This window comes from Astyanax mexicanus, chromosome 1 (genome assembly GCF_023375975.1).
Source record: "Astyanax mexicanus isolate ESR-SI-001 chromosome 1, AstMex3_surface, whole genome shotgun sequence".
NCBI lineage: Eukaryota > Metazoa > Chordata > Actinopteri > Characiformes > Acestrorhamphidae > Astyanax > Astyanax mexicanus.
This window is the reverse complement of record NC_064408.1, coordinates 26,671,897-26,691,178: the sequence shown is the minus strand read 5'-3', so window position 1 is coordinate 26,691,178 and position 19,282 is coordinate 26,671,897. Positions and strand designations below refer to the sequence as shown.

The window sequence follows — 19,282 nt, the reverse complement described above, 5'->3', positions numbered from 1 at the left end:
TTTTACAGTACAGTAATCACTAACCTCACTACCAGGTGAACAGCAGGTATAAACAGAACTTCTCAACACACAGAAATTGTACCATTTTATTGTGTTTTTGTTTGTTATGTAATTGTGTTTTCGAATATGTAATACATATGTAATAAATGTATTTTCTTCATATAAAATAATAAAATCTAACAAAAAACATCTAATTCTGTACTGTCTGACTATAGCAATAACCTAAATCTTCTGATAATGTGAGATTACTTCTTTTTGACCTTTTCAATTGTGATCTGTTAGAGTGATTTGAGAGTTTAGAGAGAATCTGACAGATGTTCTTTATATTTATGAAAATCTGAGAAGAATTGACTAATAGAAATGCTATTTTAGTCACTGACAATTTTTTTCTTCAATTAAGTTGGTATTGTAAAGAGACAAGGATTTGGTGGCAGTAATAATTTAGTTTTAACATAATATTTGTTTTAGTATAAAACAGGCTCGTTTCACACTGAAAAAAATAGTGTGGAAGTTTCAATTGCTATTCAAAAAAATACCTTTAACTTAACATAATATTTACTTTAATAATATAACCTTTTTGAAAGCAGGGTTTAATACAGGGTTTATCATAAACAATCCATGGGTCCAGATATATCCAATATAACACATTACGAGACAGTTAACCACACAGGACAACAGTGTACATATAAAACAATGGTATAACTTTAATTATTAATTTAGGCAAATGATCTACTCACATATTTAAAACTAAATCTAATAATATTGTTTTTATCATTAAGAGTCAAAGGTGGACCAAGGCTTCTAAGGCTTGCAGAAAGTTTTTCCAATGATGCATGATTTGCTAAGGAAGTTATACATCTAATTGTAGATAGTTTGTTTCTGTCTTTCCATTATAAAAGTATATATTTTTTAGCCATGGTTAGTGATGTTAATAAGAATGGTTGGATTGTGATGGGTTTGGAAATTGAAGATGGGTCAGTCAGTTTTATGAAGGAGGGACAGAGTGGGATGTAATATTAAGAGTGCATGTTGAATTAATCAAAAGATGTCTGAAAGCAAAAAAGTCCTTACAAGCAGTGTGAATATTTCATTACTTACCCCATTGCTAATTATTCTATCAATATTTAGTGCAACGGTGTTCCTTACCTCTAACAGGTAGTGGTTCAATTAAGATAATTCACTCATTTGTCATAAACAAAAATACATGTTTAAACTTTTTTTTAATGTTTCACTACTTTATTACTTTTGAAAGACTAACATGTAAAACACAATAGTTGTACATAAAATTGAAACATAACACTGCAATTTAGTTTTAGTTTTTGTTTTTGCAGGTGGTGGTTACAAATATGTGAGATGAACCATTTTCATATTATACTATGATTACACTAATTAAGGCAAGCAGAAGAAGTTTTATAATGAAAAAATATTTTTAACTTTTTTCCTAGATCTCCAAACTTAAACATAACAGTAGGGTCAAGCTGAACGTTTCAAGCTAAATTTAAAATTAGAAAATTGGGAGTAAAACTTTTCATTTTTTACATTCAGTATAGAAGAAGTTGTTTTCATTAAGTTTTCAATTTTCTAGTTTCTAATTTTAGCCTTTTGTAAAGAGAATTAAGGGAAAAAAAATCATTTAAATCCTTTTTTGGATTATATCTAATGGTATAATCTAAATAACTTTTGTTACAAGATGCAAAAATAGAAAAAAACAGGGAAAAAATGCCGATTGTAAGGGGCAGAGATGGAAAAGCTAAATAATATAAAAACTGGGTGAAAACTTATTTCTTCTACACTGCAGTAAATGCAATAAAGAAATTCAATTTTACATTTTTGCATTTAGCCCCAAATACAATTAAACTTATAAACGTTACACTAATCCAGGAGGGTTAATAAATTGCATGCTGTTTTAATGTTTAGTTTTTTTTATTTTATTTTATATTAACACTAGTTTTTACAGTTTCTGCAATAAATGCTGTAATTAGTAAAAGTTTAATTTATTCTCAGTCTGCACATTTATGCCTAGATTAAAAAAATATTCTGAAATCATCACTGAAACATACATGTAATGTTTCCTGGGTGTAATAGTTTATTAAACCCGTTTATTATTAATAATAATAAGCTCCAGTTTCAGCGGGCTGTTTACCTGACACTACCGAGACACAACACAACCCTCCCCCCTCCTCCCTCTCCTTCACTACCGCTGTAGCAACACTTCCTTACCGACCGCTCACTCTCAGAGTATCGGGCTGCGGCCTACAGGAGCAGCAGCAGCTGAGTGTAATGGAGGACATGAATGATTTGGACTCGCTGTCGGAGTTTGAGAAGTATTTCACGGTGTTTGAGGGCTCGTCGCAGGAGGACGTAGCTTACGCCAAGGTCTTCTGGAACTCTCTGTCCCTCCAGCCGCCCGTAGAGTCCAGCCTGGTCTCTGTAGACATCAGACAGCGCCTGAAGATAGCCAAGACCCCACAGCGTGAGTTACTGACACCTAACTATACAGCTGCATTTCAGAGAGAGGGGTTTGTTTTCCATCAAAACTAATACGAAAAGCTGCAGCGAATCCCACTGTAACGGTTATGTTTTAATAACACGTTTTCAAAAAAGGGTACCCTCATATAAGAGCAGATACATGTTTTACTAACCCCCAATTTCACACAGAACAGAAAATCAATATTTACTACTCCTTGATTGATAAATGCGTAAAACACACCCAAAAAATTAGGTTTATCCTGTCTTTTAAATTCTTTCAAAAAGATCTTCCAAAAATAATTTCATAATTCTCACCAGGTCTGGCTGAAATAGTCCTTAAAAGTCTTTAGAAATTCAGAAAAACCTAGAAAAACAGCAAAAAAATAAAATAAAACAACATGATGGATGCAAGATTTTTCCTTACGAATTAATAGACAGGGTGCAAAGTACAAAAAAACTAATATTTTTCTAACAAAAAAATAATTAAAACCACTTATAGATGCAATTGCAGAGGGATAATACACAAGTCAGCAATATTCAGAGCACTTCATCAGCTGGCCGAATTCAGCACCCCCACCAGGGAATGCACAGGTACATCTTCTTGGCTTTTAACTTTTTTTTTGAAAAGGAAAATACCCAAGATGCTGTTCTAAGCTATGCTGACTTCTAAGAAATAATAAAAAAAATAATCATATCACATACAGCCTCTCCCGCGAGGGAGTGCTTTTACTGGCGGGGGTGCTGAGTTCGGCACCATAGTAGTGCTGAAATCTGCACCCCTGCCATGAAAAGCACCCCCTCTCTGTGGCATGTACGCACAGTCTTCTTAATAAAAGCCCTTTAACTTTACTTAGAAATACCGAATTCGGCACTAATAAATTACAAATCTCACACACTTATCATGCCTCTAAAACTTCATCACAACAGTTAAATACAGTGATGGCAGCATACATAGTAGAGATGCTTTTCCTCAGAGGCAAGACACAGTGAGTTTATCAGAGTTTGTGTAGACAGTATTTTTATGTTTCTATTTTTTAAATATTGTTAAAGATCTGATGACATAAATGTCTTCAAGATCTTCATCATTTTGGTTTAAAGGCTGTGTAAGCCATTTGCATTCAAGATGAATCTGGTAAGCTTGGTAAGGTAATTGCATAATTTTGCAATTGGGTTTAAGATAAGAAAATTATAATAATTTTCATTTTCTTTTTTAGCCACCAATAGTGGTTCCAAGCAATCAGCAGACTCCAGTAAGTAACTTCAGCTTATTTTATTCTACATTTCAATTCTTTCCTCATTTTATAAACCCAATCTGACTGCATAATTCCCCATCAGAAAATGAAGAGATCCTACAGAAGGCTTATCAGCGACAGATGCAGGATGAAAAGAAGAGGTATATGGAAATGGTGAGGAATAATCTCTCTCTAAACTGCAGTCCTTGTATAAGAATGAGGTATTACAGCTACTCAAAATGAAATTGAAAAGTCAGTGTTATAACTGCCATAATGATGACTTGCACAAACCCAGAACATAGGCTTAATGAGAAATTCTGAGAGGAAAGGCTTCAAACTAGCTTTGCAGGCCAAGTATTGATAGCGCTGGAAGATGACTTATCCTCTCAAATGGATGACGGTTCGATTCCGTGCTCAAGTGGCCTATGATGTATGTTAGTGCTCGTTTGTGCAATAGGCTGTGGCCCTCCATCACTTCTCTGAATCTTCAAATATGAAAAAAGGATATGCATAACACAATGTCCATTTTATATTGCTGTAATTACATCACTGCTGGAAAAAGCACAGAAAGCCTCGGTGTGTGAGAACACAATGATACTCAGAGAGAACAGAATGTAATTAAGCTTTCAAATATGCTGTTATATTTTAATTCACCATGACTTAAATGGGTTGTTCAAAGATTTTTTAAGATCTTAAAATTCAGTTGTAATTTTTTATTGTTGATGGCTGGCCAGCGAACCATAATTTCTTTATGGGCAACCAAAGATGCTGCACATTGGCTGTGGTTCATTAACTGTGATTAAGCTTTAAGTCTGGGCCAATACATATTTGATTACTTGGAAATTCTTATGTCACAAATGCACAATACATTTGTGGTGGAACCTGAATAAGATATGAAGTCTTCATTAAATACAGGATAGCAGTGGAACAGATGTTGAGAAAACATACAAATTTGAAAAGAACAAATACCAGGCGTACTCTGCAAGTTAAATCTTTATGGCTTCGATATTCATGTACCAGTCATGTAGGTATAAACAAATGCCACCTTTAATGTTGATTTGTTTAATTTGCACAGAAATATGCACTAGTCCAAAAGTATACAACTGTCTTATGCAAAGGCTCTTAGAAGCTACTTTTGGGTAGTACACCTCTTGGTGAGAGATACTTGACTGGTAGATATGCCTCAACAATGCACTCAAAGACATTTTGCCTGGTTGACAGCCTATTAGAAGGGCCACATCATTGGACTGAGAGAAGAAGGATTGTCAATTCATCAAATTGCCCACCTTCTAGGTGCCCAATAGCATCTCACCTAGTATCCAGGCTAGAGGTGATACATATACTGCTCTGTAAAAAATTAAGAAACCAATTTAGTTTCTGAATCAGATTGATTTTGCTATATATATGTATATGTTTGAGTAAAATGAACATTGTCATTTAGAGCATTTATTAAAAAAAAAAGAGAGAAATGGCTGCAATAACAAAATGCATGATGCCTAGCTTTCAGATCTCAGATAATGCAATAAAACAAGCTCATATTCATGACGTTTTAAGAGTTCAGAAATCATTATTTGGTGGAATAACCCTGTTTTTAATCACAGTTTTCATGCATCTTGGCATGTTCTACTCTATAACTTTATGCCACACCTGGTGCAAAAATTTAAGCAGTTCAGTATGGTTTGATGGCTTGTGGTCATCCAACTTTCTCTTGATTATATTCCAGAGGTTTTCAATTTGGTAAAATCAAAGAAACTCATCATTTTTAAGTGGTCTTTTTACTTACACATATAATGTTTTGTGCTCTTTCAACAACTTTTTCTTGGTGCATTATCATGGTTGCCAATAGGACTGTTATTTAAAAAAAAATACTTGTACTTCCCAGTATTCCTCTATGTATAGCTACAACGAAGGTACAGATTCCCAAGATGACAGAACAGTGCACTCACAATTATCTCTAAAGATGATTTATCAGTAGATCAGCATAGATGACATATTACACCCATCTACTGTAGATTTGTATTGCAAAACCAGTGCATTTATTCTGACTCATTCAAATATATACCCTTTTTCACATGAATAGGATAGAGTATATTTTATCAACACGGCTATTGACCCGTAGTTAGTAACATTAAATGCAAAATTATGTTGATGTAATACATTTATTATTCAGCCAAAGTTCAATTGAGCTTTCTTCTGTTGTGTGAAGCTGTATGATAGCACTAATAGTAGATTGGGAGGCAGCTGCGATGGGCAGTTATAGATCTCTGATGAAAGATGACTTGGGATCAGAGGGGTTTTGCTGGGTGTGGATCTGGCAGGCAGAATCTGCTGGCTTTACGCAAAAAGGCTCAGCAGACTGCATTAACAAAATGAACCTCCCACCCGCAGCGCAGAGCACTTAAGATCGCAGTGTAAAATGACTGAGGCGAATGCAGCCACACGCCCCTGCAATTTAGGCTAGATTGGTCTGAAATTGCAGCAGCTTGATTGAATCTGGTTTGGCCAGAGGATGTAGGAACTATCTACAAAATAATATTGACCTGTGTGGCATTGTATGCTGAATAAACCTGCACTAAACTTGGTTTAGTGCAGGTTAGTTGCTCCACAATAGAACTAGTTTAAGATCTTTCCAAATTTGCAGTGTGATTGGCTCAGAGGCATTCTATGATTACCGATATCTAATGATAATGGCACCCTAAACGTCTGTATGTATGTCTGTATGAATGTCTGTAAATACCAGTTGCCAATAAAAGTTACGAACCAAATATAGCGAGCTGTGGTGCAGCCTCACGCTGTCCTGCCTGGAGTAAGACGAGAACATAACTCCTGGAGCTTCTGCTGCTGCTCCTTGCAATATGAGTAACTATAGCCCTGTTTGAATATATTAATACTGTAACTTGAAGGATAATATTAAGACACACTGAACTGAGAGTATTTGTTAACTGGAGAACCAAGGAAATTGTGATGAACTGATAACTAGCTGCTTAAATATTTAATGCACCTGATGGCTTCAATAATAATATATTGTAATTAAATATCAAATATTAAACTTGTGTCTTACTTGTGCAGCATAACATTTAAGAAATATCTCTTTTGAATAAACATTGAGTATTTTAGGTCCATTTATAGTGTTCATGGAAATAAAATATTTAAAGCTTGCTTTGAAAAGAAAGTTGTGTTAAAGTTGTTGGAGTATCTCTTTTTTTACATTCTTCAACTGTTTTTCTCTCAATGTCTGATTTCTTCATATATTGTGTAAACCCAATAGTAATTAAAGCCTTAATTTAAAGCCTTAGCGTTTTCTATTTTATGTACTCTCAACAGTACAGTAGGTCACAAAACTATGTTTAAGCCCAGTCATGCCAAAAAATATATATATAAAAAATAATAAAAAATTAATAATATTGTGATATACTGTGAAACCGTCAGAATCGTGCAAAATACCATGATATACATTTATGCAAATCGCCCAGTACTTGTTGGAAGGGAAGCATGTCTCTAGTGTGACTAGACAAGTTGTGTGTGTGTGTGTACTTCTCTATCATATCTGTATCAGCTGTATGCGTTTATTATATGGGGTATTCACAAACATGTGGACAGAGTTCTATTTAACTGTGGTTCGGTGCTGTGCTGAGACCTGTGCCAAAATCTCCAAATGTAAACATTGTATTAACTGTAACGGTCTGTACAGTTTATATGGTTTGTATATTTATTATTATTGATCTTTATTTTGTAATTTTTCATGTCTACTCTTTTGATATCTCAGAACTCTAATCTTTCAGAGTCTCAACAAATCTTATAAATCTTTCAATTCATATCGCCTTCCCTTACCAGACTGCATGACTCCCCTAAATAATATTTACAGCTTCAGATGTGTTATCAGGTGATAAAACTCTCCTGAGTGATTGTCCATTTCCTCCGTGCACCTGATGCTTTGAAACAAGACTAATGTGATAAAAGGAGTCTGGAGCTCTGTGATTTAGAATGCTCCTCCGCTGTCCAGCCCGTGTAAATTCTCCCACTGCAGAACCACCAGGGAGCCAATTCGGTAATGCTATCTCAGAGGCTGGCATCTTTAACGAGCTTCTTAGCCCCACTTAGCCCTGCGCACCCGATGTGATGAATGTGCCTGTGGAGCCTGCATCTCCTGCCGCGTCCCACTAACCGCAGCCACTAATCGGATTAGCGGGCCAAAGCCTGCAGTGTGTACACTGCAGATCAATTCATCTGAGAGGGGTTAGGAGAATTCAGGGAATGTCTGTGTATCCCTCAACGGGATTCAGCTCTGTACTGGAAGTGTGTGTTTGTGGGTGTGTGTGTGCTTGTTTATATATATTTATTAACATTTCTAATAATATAAGGCAAAACTCAAATTCATATTATATGACAGTCAGAAATGAAGAAGCAAGTTGATACAAAGACATAAGATATACAGTATATCAGCAGTTATGGCAGTCTGTCACTCCATAGTGAAATCAGTATTGAAGCGCACAACACAAGGCCACCCTAATCAAACTCTACTGTCAACGAATCCCAAGCTGAACCTAGAGTCATTGCTAAAAATGATATGTTCTAGTCCAAAACTGGCCAAGTTATTTAAAGGCAAAATTGTCTGACTAACAGATGGTGTACGCATGTCAGGCAATTAGTCTTAACAACTACTGTGCTTCACTCAAATTTCTCACCAGGAGGTACACTGCCACAAATATGTTTACACAGTTGATCAACTGTTTTTTCTTACCAGTTGTATTTACAGCAGTGGTGTACAGCTAAACTTTAATATACTTGTAAGTTCAACACCATTTGCTGGCCACATGCTTGATTGGAGAGAATGAGTAAAAGTAAAAGTGAGTAGAGCCCTATCCGGACGGGATTAGTTTCTCAGGTGGACATCTGTGAAAAATATTTCACACTTCTACTCTACTTCTACTGATAAATCTCTTGCATCCGGACTGCAGCTGAAAAAACAGGAGGACCAGTGAGTTTTTTGGCTTTCAGGTCACATGACCTCCACTTCAGTAGCTCCTCCATTTCCACTTGTAGTTGTGTTTCTCTGTGGAAATGCACGCCCAAAGTTTAATTACAGTGCGTGGCATTGGATAAAGACATCAGCTTGAATTTTTATGAGTCTGTTAACTTACTATCCTTCCCTCATTTTACCTTCTCCTCAAAGGATGTCTGGACGTAAAAGTCACATGAATTCCGATCATTCCGAATTCCCAAAAGTAGCATTGATGTGTATTAGATAGGTGTTGAAGGTTAGTAGCACTCCAGCACAACTTTGCTGGAGATAGACCCTCCAGGACTGGAGTACTGCAACCCTGCAGTCTCACGTTTTCAGTATCCAGTTGTTGTTTATTTTCGTATATGAATAACTTTCATTAATTAAATGCATGTTTATTATCTTTCCTGTTTTAAAAAAATAGAATAAGTCTTACTTTTGATTTTATTTCATACTTAGGGATGGTTCTCTGTCAGAAACCCTTTTTAGGACTTTAGGACATTCAGGATTCAGGTACTGTGAAGCATTTAATTCAACCTAAGCATCAAATCTCTCTAAATGGATCCTGCATCATTTTCTAGTGCGTGAATTTCATGAACTTTCCAATGTGGTGCTCTTCAGTGGCCCATTCTTAAGTGACTTACTGTCATTTTCAGCTCGACTTTACAATGAAGCAGGCTGCATTTACACAAGAGTGAATCCACAGCCTTCTCATTTCTCCACTGGCCCACTGAGAGCAATCAACATGGAAGCCCTAGGATTGATGGGCCTCTCGAGACCGAATTCGTTTCATACGACTCCTCTTAACTAATTAACCCTCTTTTCCGAGGCCTCCGATGTAGAGATCTAGAGAGAAATGGCTGGTTTTATTAGGAAAAAGAGCCCTTTCCATCACAGAGACTTACTTAATGCTGGAGGCAAAGTCAATTGTGCCATTTTTTTTCATTCAGCATCTGGAATTAGAACATGAGGAATTATGACATGAACAGTTTATACACTGCTGTTTTTGTATTGTGGATAATGTATTTTGGCAGTTGTGCAGTTTTTTTACATAGAATTTATAGACGATCAGGTTCCTTTGGTGAGGTAAACTCCTTCTGATTTGACTTTATGGGTATTGTATTAGAGTGTAGCATGAATAATGTTTATAGCTAACGAAAATAATCAAATTGGACACCGCATTACATTACTGTAACTGATTAACCTGCTGTGAAATCATGTCTTGATAAATGGCTACAGAGGCCATATTCGCGGTGGAATCAATCAAATGACATTAAACTCCAGCCAGCCAGTAGCCAGAAAGTGGGAGTGCTATATGAGAGTTATGAGGCTTGTTTAGCAGTTGCAGCTGTTGGCTGCCACCGCAAGCTCATTGTTGCTTTCTCAGCAGCAACAGTGACATATGCGCGTAGTTCATTTTTTAACAGAGATACAGGTGTCTATAGTCCACAGCCATCTAATCATTTTGTTTTAATTTAGATTACGATAGAGATCATCACGTCACAGTTAATCTTTTGTCATAAATTGATTAGCATCATGAATAGCACCTGCTACATGAATCCCTGTGCCAGCACTTTACCTGGGATTAAATAACTTTCATGATACCCCATAATATCCATTATCAGTCCATGGCACATTGGTTAAATCACATTTTACATGCTGTAGTGCGTACTTATAAAAGGATGACTTGAACATCTTGCAGGAAAAAAAGGAAAAGGAATAGCTTAGTATCTCTCAGCTGTTAGTATCTCCTGATCATAGAGAGTTCTTTATCATGCTCTTAGGTAGCTGTTCTGTTTGAGTCTCGGTTCTCTTAGCTTTCCTCCTTCATTTTCATAAGGAGTTTTTCATTTAAGGTATTTGTCCTTGCAGCTTTTAATCTTTATCCATCCTCTTAGGGAGCTTTTTGATTTGAGTCTTGGTTCTCTAAGCTTCCCTACTTCATTTTCTTAAGGAGTTTTTTTTTTTAATGTTCAGTATTGGTCTTCTAAGCCTTTCTTTCTTGTCCATCCTGTTTGGAAGCCTTTTGATTTGAGTCTTGGTCTCTCTCAGCTTTTCGTCCTTATTCTCTTTTGGGAACTTTTATTTTGTGACTTGATTTCTCTCAGACTTTCTTTATTCTGCCCATAGGGAGAAATTTTGATAATGTTTTTAGTTACTCTTATCATACATTTTGGGGCTTTTTATTTTGACTGTAAGGTTCTTTCTAATTTTCCCTCTCATACACCTAAGTATGTCCTACTTTCAGCTTTTTTAATCATCCTGTTAGGGAGCTATTTATTTTTATTTTGGCCACTTCAGGCTTTTTCCTCCTTCTCCCTTTCTTGCTCCTCTCAGCATTTCTTCCTTGTGCTACTGGTGAACTTTTCATTTTGAGTCATGGTTCCTCTCAGCTATGCATTTTTATGTAATTTTCATGTCCTTGGGTCCTGGTTCCTCTCAGACTCTCTCTTTTGATCTTTAAAGGCAGTTAATCATAATATTTGACCTACACGTTACTTACGGTATACTGGTGAATGACTACACATTGACAGTAAGTGTCAGAAACTGGCAGACACACCCAATATGCTAATAGATGGATACCAATGCCAACAGACTAAGCTCAAATTAAAAGTTAATTCAACTCAAAGATCTCTGTTTGAATGTAACCGTGGCCACAAATGTTCACCTTATTTAAAATAGTTATGTAATGTTTGGAAATATTCAATTTTACATAAAACAGGCTTAATTTATTTGAGTTCAAACTAAATTTGGGTTTTTGGTGTGGTCTTATGGAGCTTATTATTTAGAACATTATTTTAAAATAAAATAAAATATAATATAGTATAATATAGACTTCTTAGGGAACTTTTTCCTATGAGTCTTTGTTTTCTCATCTTCCCTTTTGTTCTAGGGAGATTTACAAGGCTAGGCAGTCTTGGTATCTAGTGAGCTTTACATTTGTTTAATATTTCCTCTTCTTATGCTCTATGGGGGCTTTTTATTTTGTCCCTTTATTTTATTTTCAACTTTTCTCCCTCATAAACCTGAGTATTATTTCCTTTAAGCTTTTCTTCCTATTCTTTGGAAGCATTTCCTTTTGAGTCTTGGTCTTTTGTACTTTTTGTCCACATGCTTCTCTTTGTCATCTTTTTAAGATGTTTACACCTCTTATTTTAGCTCTCTCTACTCGTCTTGTTTTCTGATAGGGAGTCTTGGTTCCTTGGGTTTAGCATTAGTGTTTCTTTCTCACATCTTTAGGGAGCTTTACCGGTGCTTGTTGCTCATCAAGGGTCTGATCCAAAATGACTGCTTTGGTAAAGTATCTGTTGCAAAATATGCTTTATAAATAAAATAAAAAATAAAAAATGGCCTCTTGTATAACATGCCACTTTGTTTTTCGTATTTTTCTCTTAAAGGCAAAAAAACGAGATGAGATCATGGTGCTCCTAAAGAAGCAGAGAGAAGAGCGAATTAAGGTAAAGATTAGAAATGGAATCAATCAATTTCACCTCCTTCATAAAACTATATTGCTGGTTCCCATCTGGATCATTTCTGTCTAGCTGGAAACATGAATAGGAATCACCCCAGTTAACTGCCTACTCAGATTTGGACAGAGTGAAGGAGGACTCTTCTAGACAGCCAAGTGTTTTATTTCTCTATCCATTAGAGTGCTCTCTCCCTCTCCTCAGCACTTTTTTCCTCAGAGCCTCAGCATTTCTGAATCTGGCCTCCCCAGTAATAGGAGGAGTGGAGAGGGATGGAACAGATCCCCCCACTGGGCTCTCATGTCTCTCTGGGGAAAAGGGTGATGATTAGAGGTTGCTGGTGCTTTATCCTCCTCCTTGCTGTGTAGCCTACCAGTCATATTTAGTCAGACTCTCATAGCCAGTGTTTGATTATGTGTTCTTTAGTTGTGAGATATATGGCCCCAAAAAAAGTAATAGCAATATGACAAAACTCTGAATTAAAAATATATATTTCAATAATACGCTACTGCAACAAAATGAAATTTTTTTATTTTTAAATTTTATTACTGCATACGATATGATGTGGCACACCCCTAACTGAGATTTGCACTCCAAATATCTCCATATCTCCAGGACTGTAGTACAATAAATAAAACTGGACAGATATAATCTATCTCTAGTAGATATATAATGGGAGATGAGAACAGTGTGAATTTATCTTTACCTAAAAACAGCAACAAAAAGTACCCTGATGTCATTATTAGAAGCTGGTGGTATGGCACAATATTTCAGGGTATAATATTGTTCACGGTACTCATAAATGTTGGCGATATTATTGCATAAAATACAATATAGCACATTAGTGCTTACTTTGCACTAATGTGAGATTAAGGAACTTGTACCGCTGTGTATATATAGCTATTTTTTGCCTCTTTCTGTTTCTCGCCACCACTGCAAAAAAACATGGTCAAAAACTAAGAATGTAAAGATTGCTGCTGCTGTTGAGAATAAAATACAAAATATGTATGAGGATTAAAAGATGTTTACACAGCCAAACATTGATCTGAATGCGATTTCATTTTCTCAGATAAAGGTGGTGTTCAGACAGTCAGTTCTCCTGGTGTGTTTGTGTGGGTGTGTTGTAACCACGTAAAACAAAGAACTGATTAAAATTTGCAGAGTTCACCCATTGGCCCCTTGTGGAAAAGATCTTTGTCGAGGCTAACACACATAATGCAAGCAACCTTCTTTCTTCTCTTGTGCCAGAGACCATTTCCTTCAAGGGCAATGGATTTATAATTTTTTTTTTTTCCCCATTTTCTCCCCAATTTATACGGCCATTTACTCAACCCATTCATTAGGACTCCCCCTATCACTAGTAATGCTCCAACACACCTGGAGGGCGAAGACTGACACATGCTTCCTCCGATACATGTAGGATCTGAAGTTTAACAGTGTAAATTAATGTGGAATCACTATTTGGTACACGAAGAACAGTCTGAGTAACAACTTTCTGTTAGATTAGATTGTTTTGAATCTATACTTCGTTTTGATTGTCCTAATATTCTGGAAATTGTGTCTATTCATGATTGTGAACTCTTTAATATTCTTTCTTCTCAACAGAAAGAGATGATATCCCTCCAGCACAGACCAAGAAGATCAGACCAGACTGAAAGGTACCAGAGACAATATGATCCTTTAAATGTTAGATTCCTGTGGGGAAACAGTAGCAGAGCAATGATGACTTGAATTGCTTACCATAAAGGGGCATGCTGGGTGATAGAGCCCTGCATTGATCGTGCAGAGGCAGAGGCAGTAACCCTATCCTGACTGGGAATTTACTGCTAGAGAAAGTGGGAGGGGACGCTGTTTTGCTGAGCCTGCGCCTATAAATCACTGCTAATTGAAAAGAAAGGAAAACAAATAAGTGGCTAGTCTCTAGTAGAGGAATCGCTCCAACTTTACAGGTATAGGGAAAAGTGATCTGTGTGTTTGTGTTTCTGAAAGAAAAATAAGAAATGACCCAATATTGTGCACTGATGAAGAATTATGATGGGGTTTTTCTGGATGCCAACTAGCCAACTTACTTTGGCAAATGTGTGATTAATGGAGTGTTATCAGATGAAAAATTGATCACAACTTGAATATTGATGGGATCTTTAAAGTTTTTCTCTCAGTTGACGATCCCCGGGGACGTTAACAAGCCACAGTTCGGTCAGGACAGTTCAAGTCTATTGATTTACTGTCTTACTATATAAAACACTTCTTTTGCTGATTAATGTATGACCAGCTTCACTCTGTAACACTTTGGCTAAATCACTGTAGACGGCTACTCTGTGGGTATGAGTTGGCGGCTTAGGTGAGGATGAAAAGTGCAGCGCTTTCTTTACTGCTGATAAAAAATTTCTAGGATGTGTGTATCATTAAATTATGTCTGTATAGCTTGGGGGTGGGGGATGGTGGGGTGCATATCAGACTCCTATATAAACGTCTTTACGGGGGTGTGGTACAATGTAGCATTGGATGCCAACACTACAGATAAGGCCTGGCCCATGCTACAGATTATCAGGCTGATTCCCTCTTTCCTTTCAAGCTTAAAATGTCTCCCGATATCAGGGTGATCGTGAATGATGAATTTCCCAAATGCTCCTGTAGTGTGTGGAGTCAGAAATCCAATCTATAGTCCTCTGATCTTCTCTCAGTCTGGGCTGCCGCAATAGTATATCGAAAAAATTAAATATGTTTAATATTTACAACTCTGTATCTTATAGTGTGGGGTGTTCACCAATACTCTGGTATGTAGGGTGGATTTAAATTTGATTTAAATTTTGTTAACTTTACAATTGGTTTTTAGGTTTTTAGCATTTATAGCTTTGTATGTACAGTATGTGTGTATTCACGCTTGCATTGCACCAAAGCTCTATATACAGCTCTAGAAAAAAAATACTTCAGTTTCTGAATTAGTTTTTTTGATTTTGCTATTTATAGGTACATGTTTAAGTAAAATGAACATTGTTTTATTCTATGAAGTACGGACAACATTTATCCCCAAAATATTGTCGTTTATTGCAGAAAATGAGAAATGGCTGACATAACAAAAAGATGCAGAGTATTCAGGCCTCAAATAATTCAAAGAAAACAAGTTCATATTCATAAAGTTTTAAGAAGTTTTATTTAGTGGAATAACCCTGGTTTTAATCACAGTTTCATGCATCTTGGCCTGTTCTCCTCCACCAGTCTTACACACTGCTTTTTGGATAACTTTATGCATCTCCTTGTGCAGCAATTCAAGCACTTCAGTTTGGTTTGATGGCTTGTGATCATACATCTTCCTCTTGTTTATATTCCAGAGGTTTTCAATTAAAATCAAAGAAATTCATATTTTTTTAAGTGGTGTCTTATTTTTTTCCAAAGCTGTATATGGTTTCATCCATATCTTTTTATTTTTCTTGCCAGAAAGCATTCACAAGTAGCATAGTAATGGTTTTGCTATCATTAGACTGAGGGGCTAGGCATAACAATTAATTTAAGGACTAAGAATCAATACAAGTCCCAATGAGAGTTCAAGCCTGAAAACACAGAAATATCTGCATCCAAATCAATAAGATTATTAAAAAGGGACAGTCCAATTTATTTTAGTCCTCAAAGTAGAGCAGCAAGTAACCAAAAAAGATCAAACTTAACTACATTGTATACACTGACACCAAAATTGATGTTACAGCAGTAAGCAAAATGATAAAATGGATGGATTGGAAATGCCCATACCTGTATTAGTTAGGTGAGCTGTATAAGCATAGTGAGGTCATTATCTCATCTTGTGAGTCAGGTTAAACACCAGTTGAGCCAGCATGCTCATGTCAAGGCAACATTAATGAACGAAGTTCAAGTGAGATCTGGCAGTGGGTACCAGGCGGATGAAAAATTCAATTTCTGAAGTTCTGCAAGCATTTATACAGATAAACCCTGAGTGTATGGAGTCAAAAAAGGGTCATAAAGATTTTGAGTTTGTAAAACAGAAGTCACAAATGTACTGAAACTTGTAACTGCGTTTAAACAACTACATGCACAAAAATCCAAATCCACAAATTAACTGGAATGTGCAAACTTGAAACAGAAAGTAATATTAATAATAATTCAAATGTACGAATGCGAAAAAATATTTTAATTATATATAAATATATATTTTTTAATTTGTAAATCCAATCTCTTGAATGTGTGAATCAGTACTGCTCAAATGGCTTAAGCTGGGTCAGACCAAAAATCACATTGAATTTGTGAGGTTGTAAATGTGACAGTGGGTGTTTTTCACTGTGGAGCTAAAAATCCTCTCATTCACATTCTCTGCTGCGGGTGCGAAGCTCTAGCTGCAGTTGCGAATTTTGACCCTGTTTTGACGCCTGATTGATGGACCAATAGGAAAGCTTTATCCGGACCAATCAGATTACGGGGTTTGTTTAACCAATCAGAACAATGGGTGGGTCTCTGCAGCTCAGAGTACTGGGCGTGTCGAAAGGTGTGGGCGTGTCGAAAGTGTGGCCGCCATTTTGGAGTCAGCCACCATGCGCCCCCGGTGGATTAATTTACACAGAGGAAGGAGTTTAATAAAACAATAATATTCATAACTCTACCAATTTTTTACCTGATTTACACATTACAAATACGTGCTTTCATGCTGAAATACTTTATATTATGTTCTAATTATATGAATTAATTTTATATTTATGTACATAGATGCACACACACACACACACACACACACACATATATATATATATATATATATATATATATATATATATATATTAATAAATTAATTAATTTATGTACTAATTAATATGCTATACCATATGTCTGTCTTTGATAAAGAGCATAATGTAAAGTATTTCAGCATGAAAGCACATATTTGTAATGTGTGACAGCGTCCTGTATCATTACTACATCTCTGCTGTTTGTAACAAACCAAACCGTGTGTAAATTGGTTTGTGAGTTGTGAATATTATCGGTTTATTAAACTCCTTCCTCAGTGTAAATTGATCCACTGGGGGGCGCATGGTGGCCGACTCCAAAATGGCGGCCACGTGGAACGTCAGCTCCAATAGACCAATAGACGACCACCTTTTGACATGCCCAGTACTCTGAGCTGCAGAGACCCACCCATTGTTCTGATTGGTTAAACAAACCCCGTAATCTGATTGGTCCAGATAAAGCTTTCCTATTGGTTCATCAATCAGGCGTCAAAACAGGGTCAAAATTCGCAACTGCAGCTAGAGCTTCGCACCCGCAGCAGAGAATGTGAATGAGAGGATTTTTAGCTCCACAGTGAAAAACACCCACTGTCACATTTACAACCTCACAAATTCAATGTGATTTTTGGTCTGACCCAGCTTAAGCCATTTGAGCAGTACTGATTCACACATTGAAGAGATTGGATTTACAAATTAAAAAATATATATTTATATATAATTAAAATATTTTTTCGCATTTGTACATTTGAATTATTATTAATATTACTTTCTGTTTCAAGTTTGCACATTCCAGTTAATTTGTGGATTTGGATTTTCGTGCATGCAGTTGTTTAAACGCAGTTACAAGTTTCAGTACATTTGTGACTTCTGTTTTACAAACTCAAAATCTTTATGACCCTTTTTTGACTCCATATGAGTGTTCCAGTGAGCCAAGGTGATATTAGCTAGCGGTTCATCCCACGTAGCGTGTTTTAACAAAGTAAACACGCAGACTACAGCCAAATACACTCACCTCTGAACTGCGAATGTCTGGTAAAATTGATACATAAGGCGCACCAGATTATGAGGCGCTTGATGATTTTTGGGAAACTTAAAGACTTTTAAGTGTGTCTTGTAGTGCAAAAATAAAAAGTAGTAATCTTTTCAGTAGTACTTACAGTAGTAAACCCTTCCATCTCTGATTGTTTATAATCAGTAAACTTAGTTAACACTATTAAAACTAACCCCACAGAGAGGAGGCTGTACGTTTACCTGGCTAGCACACATTCAGGGTGTTTTTTTTGTATTTTTAGTATTTTCCCTTTTTTATTCAGCCAGTAAGCTGAATGTCTGTTCGTGTCTACTTGTTAAATATTATGTATTGTATTACGTTTTTACAGGTGTTATATACAGACTCCTTCTGAGACTCTGGATGAGGACATAAAGGAAGTCCAAGCACTCACGTGAAAGCCTTCCCTCAGCTGAATAAAATATCCCAAAGAATTGTTTACCAAAGTGTTTAGTATATTTGTTTTATCTTGTACAGTTGATAATAAATGTTTAAATGTAATACTGTGTGATATGTCATGTTTGGTGTGTTTAACAGGGAGTATGGCCAAGTTAAAAAAAAAAAAAAGTGTGAAGATGTCCTCATGTCCTCATCTTTTTAACATGACCTCACCAACTCTACCAACTCTGACTAATCACTCGATTCCTGGCCTCACTGATGCTCATATAACAACCTTCACATCAGCTATTAAAGTAATGCTGAGATCAATGATGACTAGGCCACATACACTAGAGCTTGTAAATAAAACCTGTAATGAAATAGGTTCATTCTGATTAAATATACAGGCCATGTGAGATAGCTGATGTACAATAAAAAATGAGAATTCTTGTTTTGTTTAAAGATGTCTCATACCCATTAGCAGTGAAGAAGATGGTGAATAATGAGTGGATAAGGTACAGCAGTGTAGCGGCAGCAGGAGAACTTGCAGTGATATAAGTTTATGTAGCAAAATTAATATGTTGTACACTAAACTGTCAAATCCACACTCTTAGGACTAGTATAAAGCAGTGATTCTCAAAAGCGGGTCACAGACACATTCTGCGCGGGTCGTGGACACCTTTTAAACAAATAAATACATAAAAATGAGAAATCATTAATGCTCATCTAATTTTGTACTTGTCTTTTATATTATTCGTGTGTTTTGTGTTTTGTTTTGTTACTTTTATACATGTAGTTGTTGTGTTCCTCTTCAGTTTCTTTTAGACCCTTTGAAATAGACCACATCTATTTTCTTCTTTTTTTGTATTCCTGCATTTAATACAGATTGAGGCCTGATATCCAACAGAAGTGACATTTATCAGCCAATCAAAAACTTGCATTTTACATTACAGTTTTAT

At 36.1% G+C, this 19,282-nt stretch overlaps 1 protein-coding gene across 2 annotated transcripts; it reads left to right on the top strand.

The window, feature by feature from the left end:
- The first annotated feature begins 2,131 nt into the window (after positions 1 to 2,131).
- Positions 2,132 to 18,446, top strand: hoatz (HOATZ cilia and flagella associated protein). Of its 2 annotated transcripts, XM_007245238.4 has the most exons (6): positions 2,170 to 2,473; positions 3,684 to 3,719; positions 3,805 to 3,875; positions 12,102 to 12,161; positions 13,776 to 13,828; positions 18,277 to 18,446. In XM_007245238.4, the coding sequence occupies exons 1-6, from the start codon at positions 2,281 to 2,283 to the stop codon at positions 18,341 to 18,343; spliced, it is 480 nt and encodes a 159-aa protein (XP_007245300.3). In that variant the 5' UTR covers positions 2,170 to 2,280; the 3' UTR covers positions 18,344 to 18,446. The 2 variants fall into 2 exon arrangements, with proteins under 2 accessions (XP_049331455.1, XP_007245300.3); XM_049475498.1 differs by lacking the exon at positions 18,277 to 18,446 and having other exon boundaries at positions 2,132 to 2,473; positions 13,776 to 15,329.
- Positions 18,447 to 19,282: the final 836 nt, after the last annotated feature.

Bases quoted from the DNA above. Each gene is read 5' to 3' on its own strand.
- hoatz (XM_049475498.1), top strand. From the start codon at position 2,281: ATGGAGGACATGAATGATTTGGACTCGCTGTCGGAGTTTGAGAAGTAT. The intron at 2,474-3,683 runs GTGAGTTACTGA...TTTCTTTTTTAG, and splicing joins GATAGCCAAGACCCCACAGC to CCACCAATAGTGGTTCCAAG. The intron at 3,720-3,804 runs GTAAGTAACTTC...ATTCCCCATCAG, and splicing joins CAAGCAATCAGCAGACTCCA to AAAATGAAGAGATCCTACAG.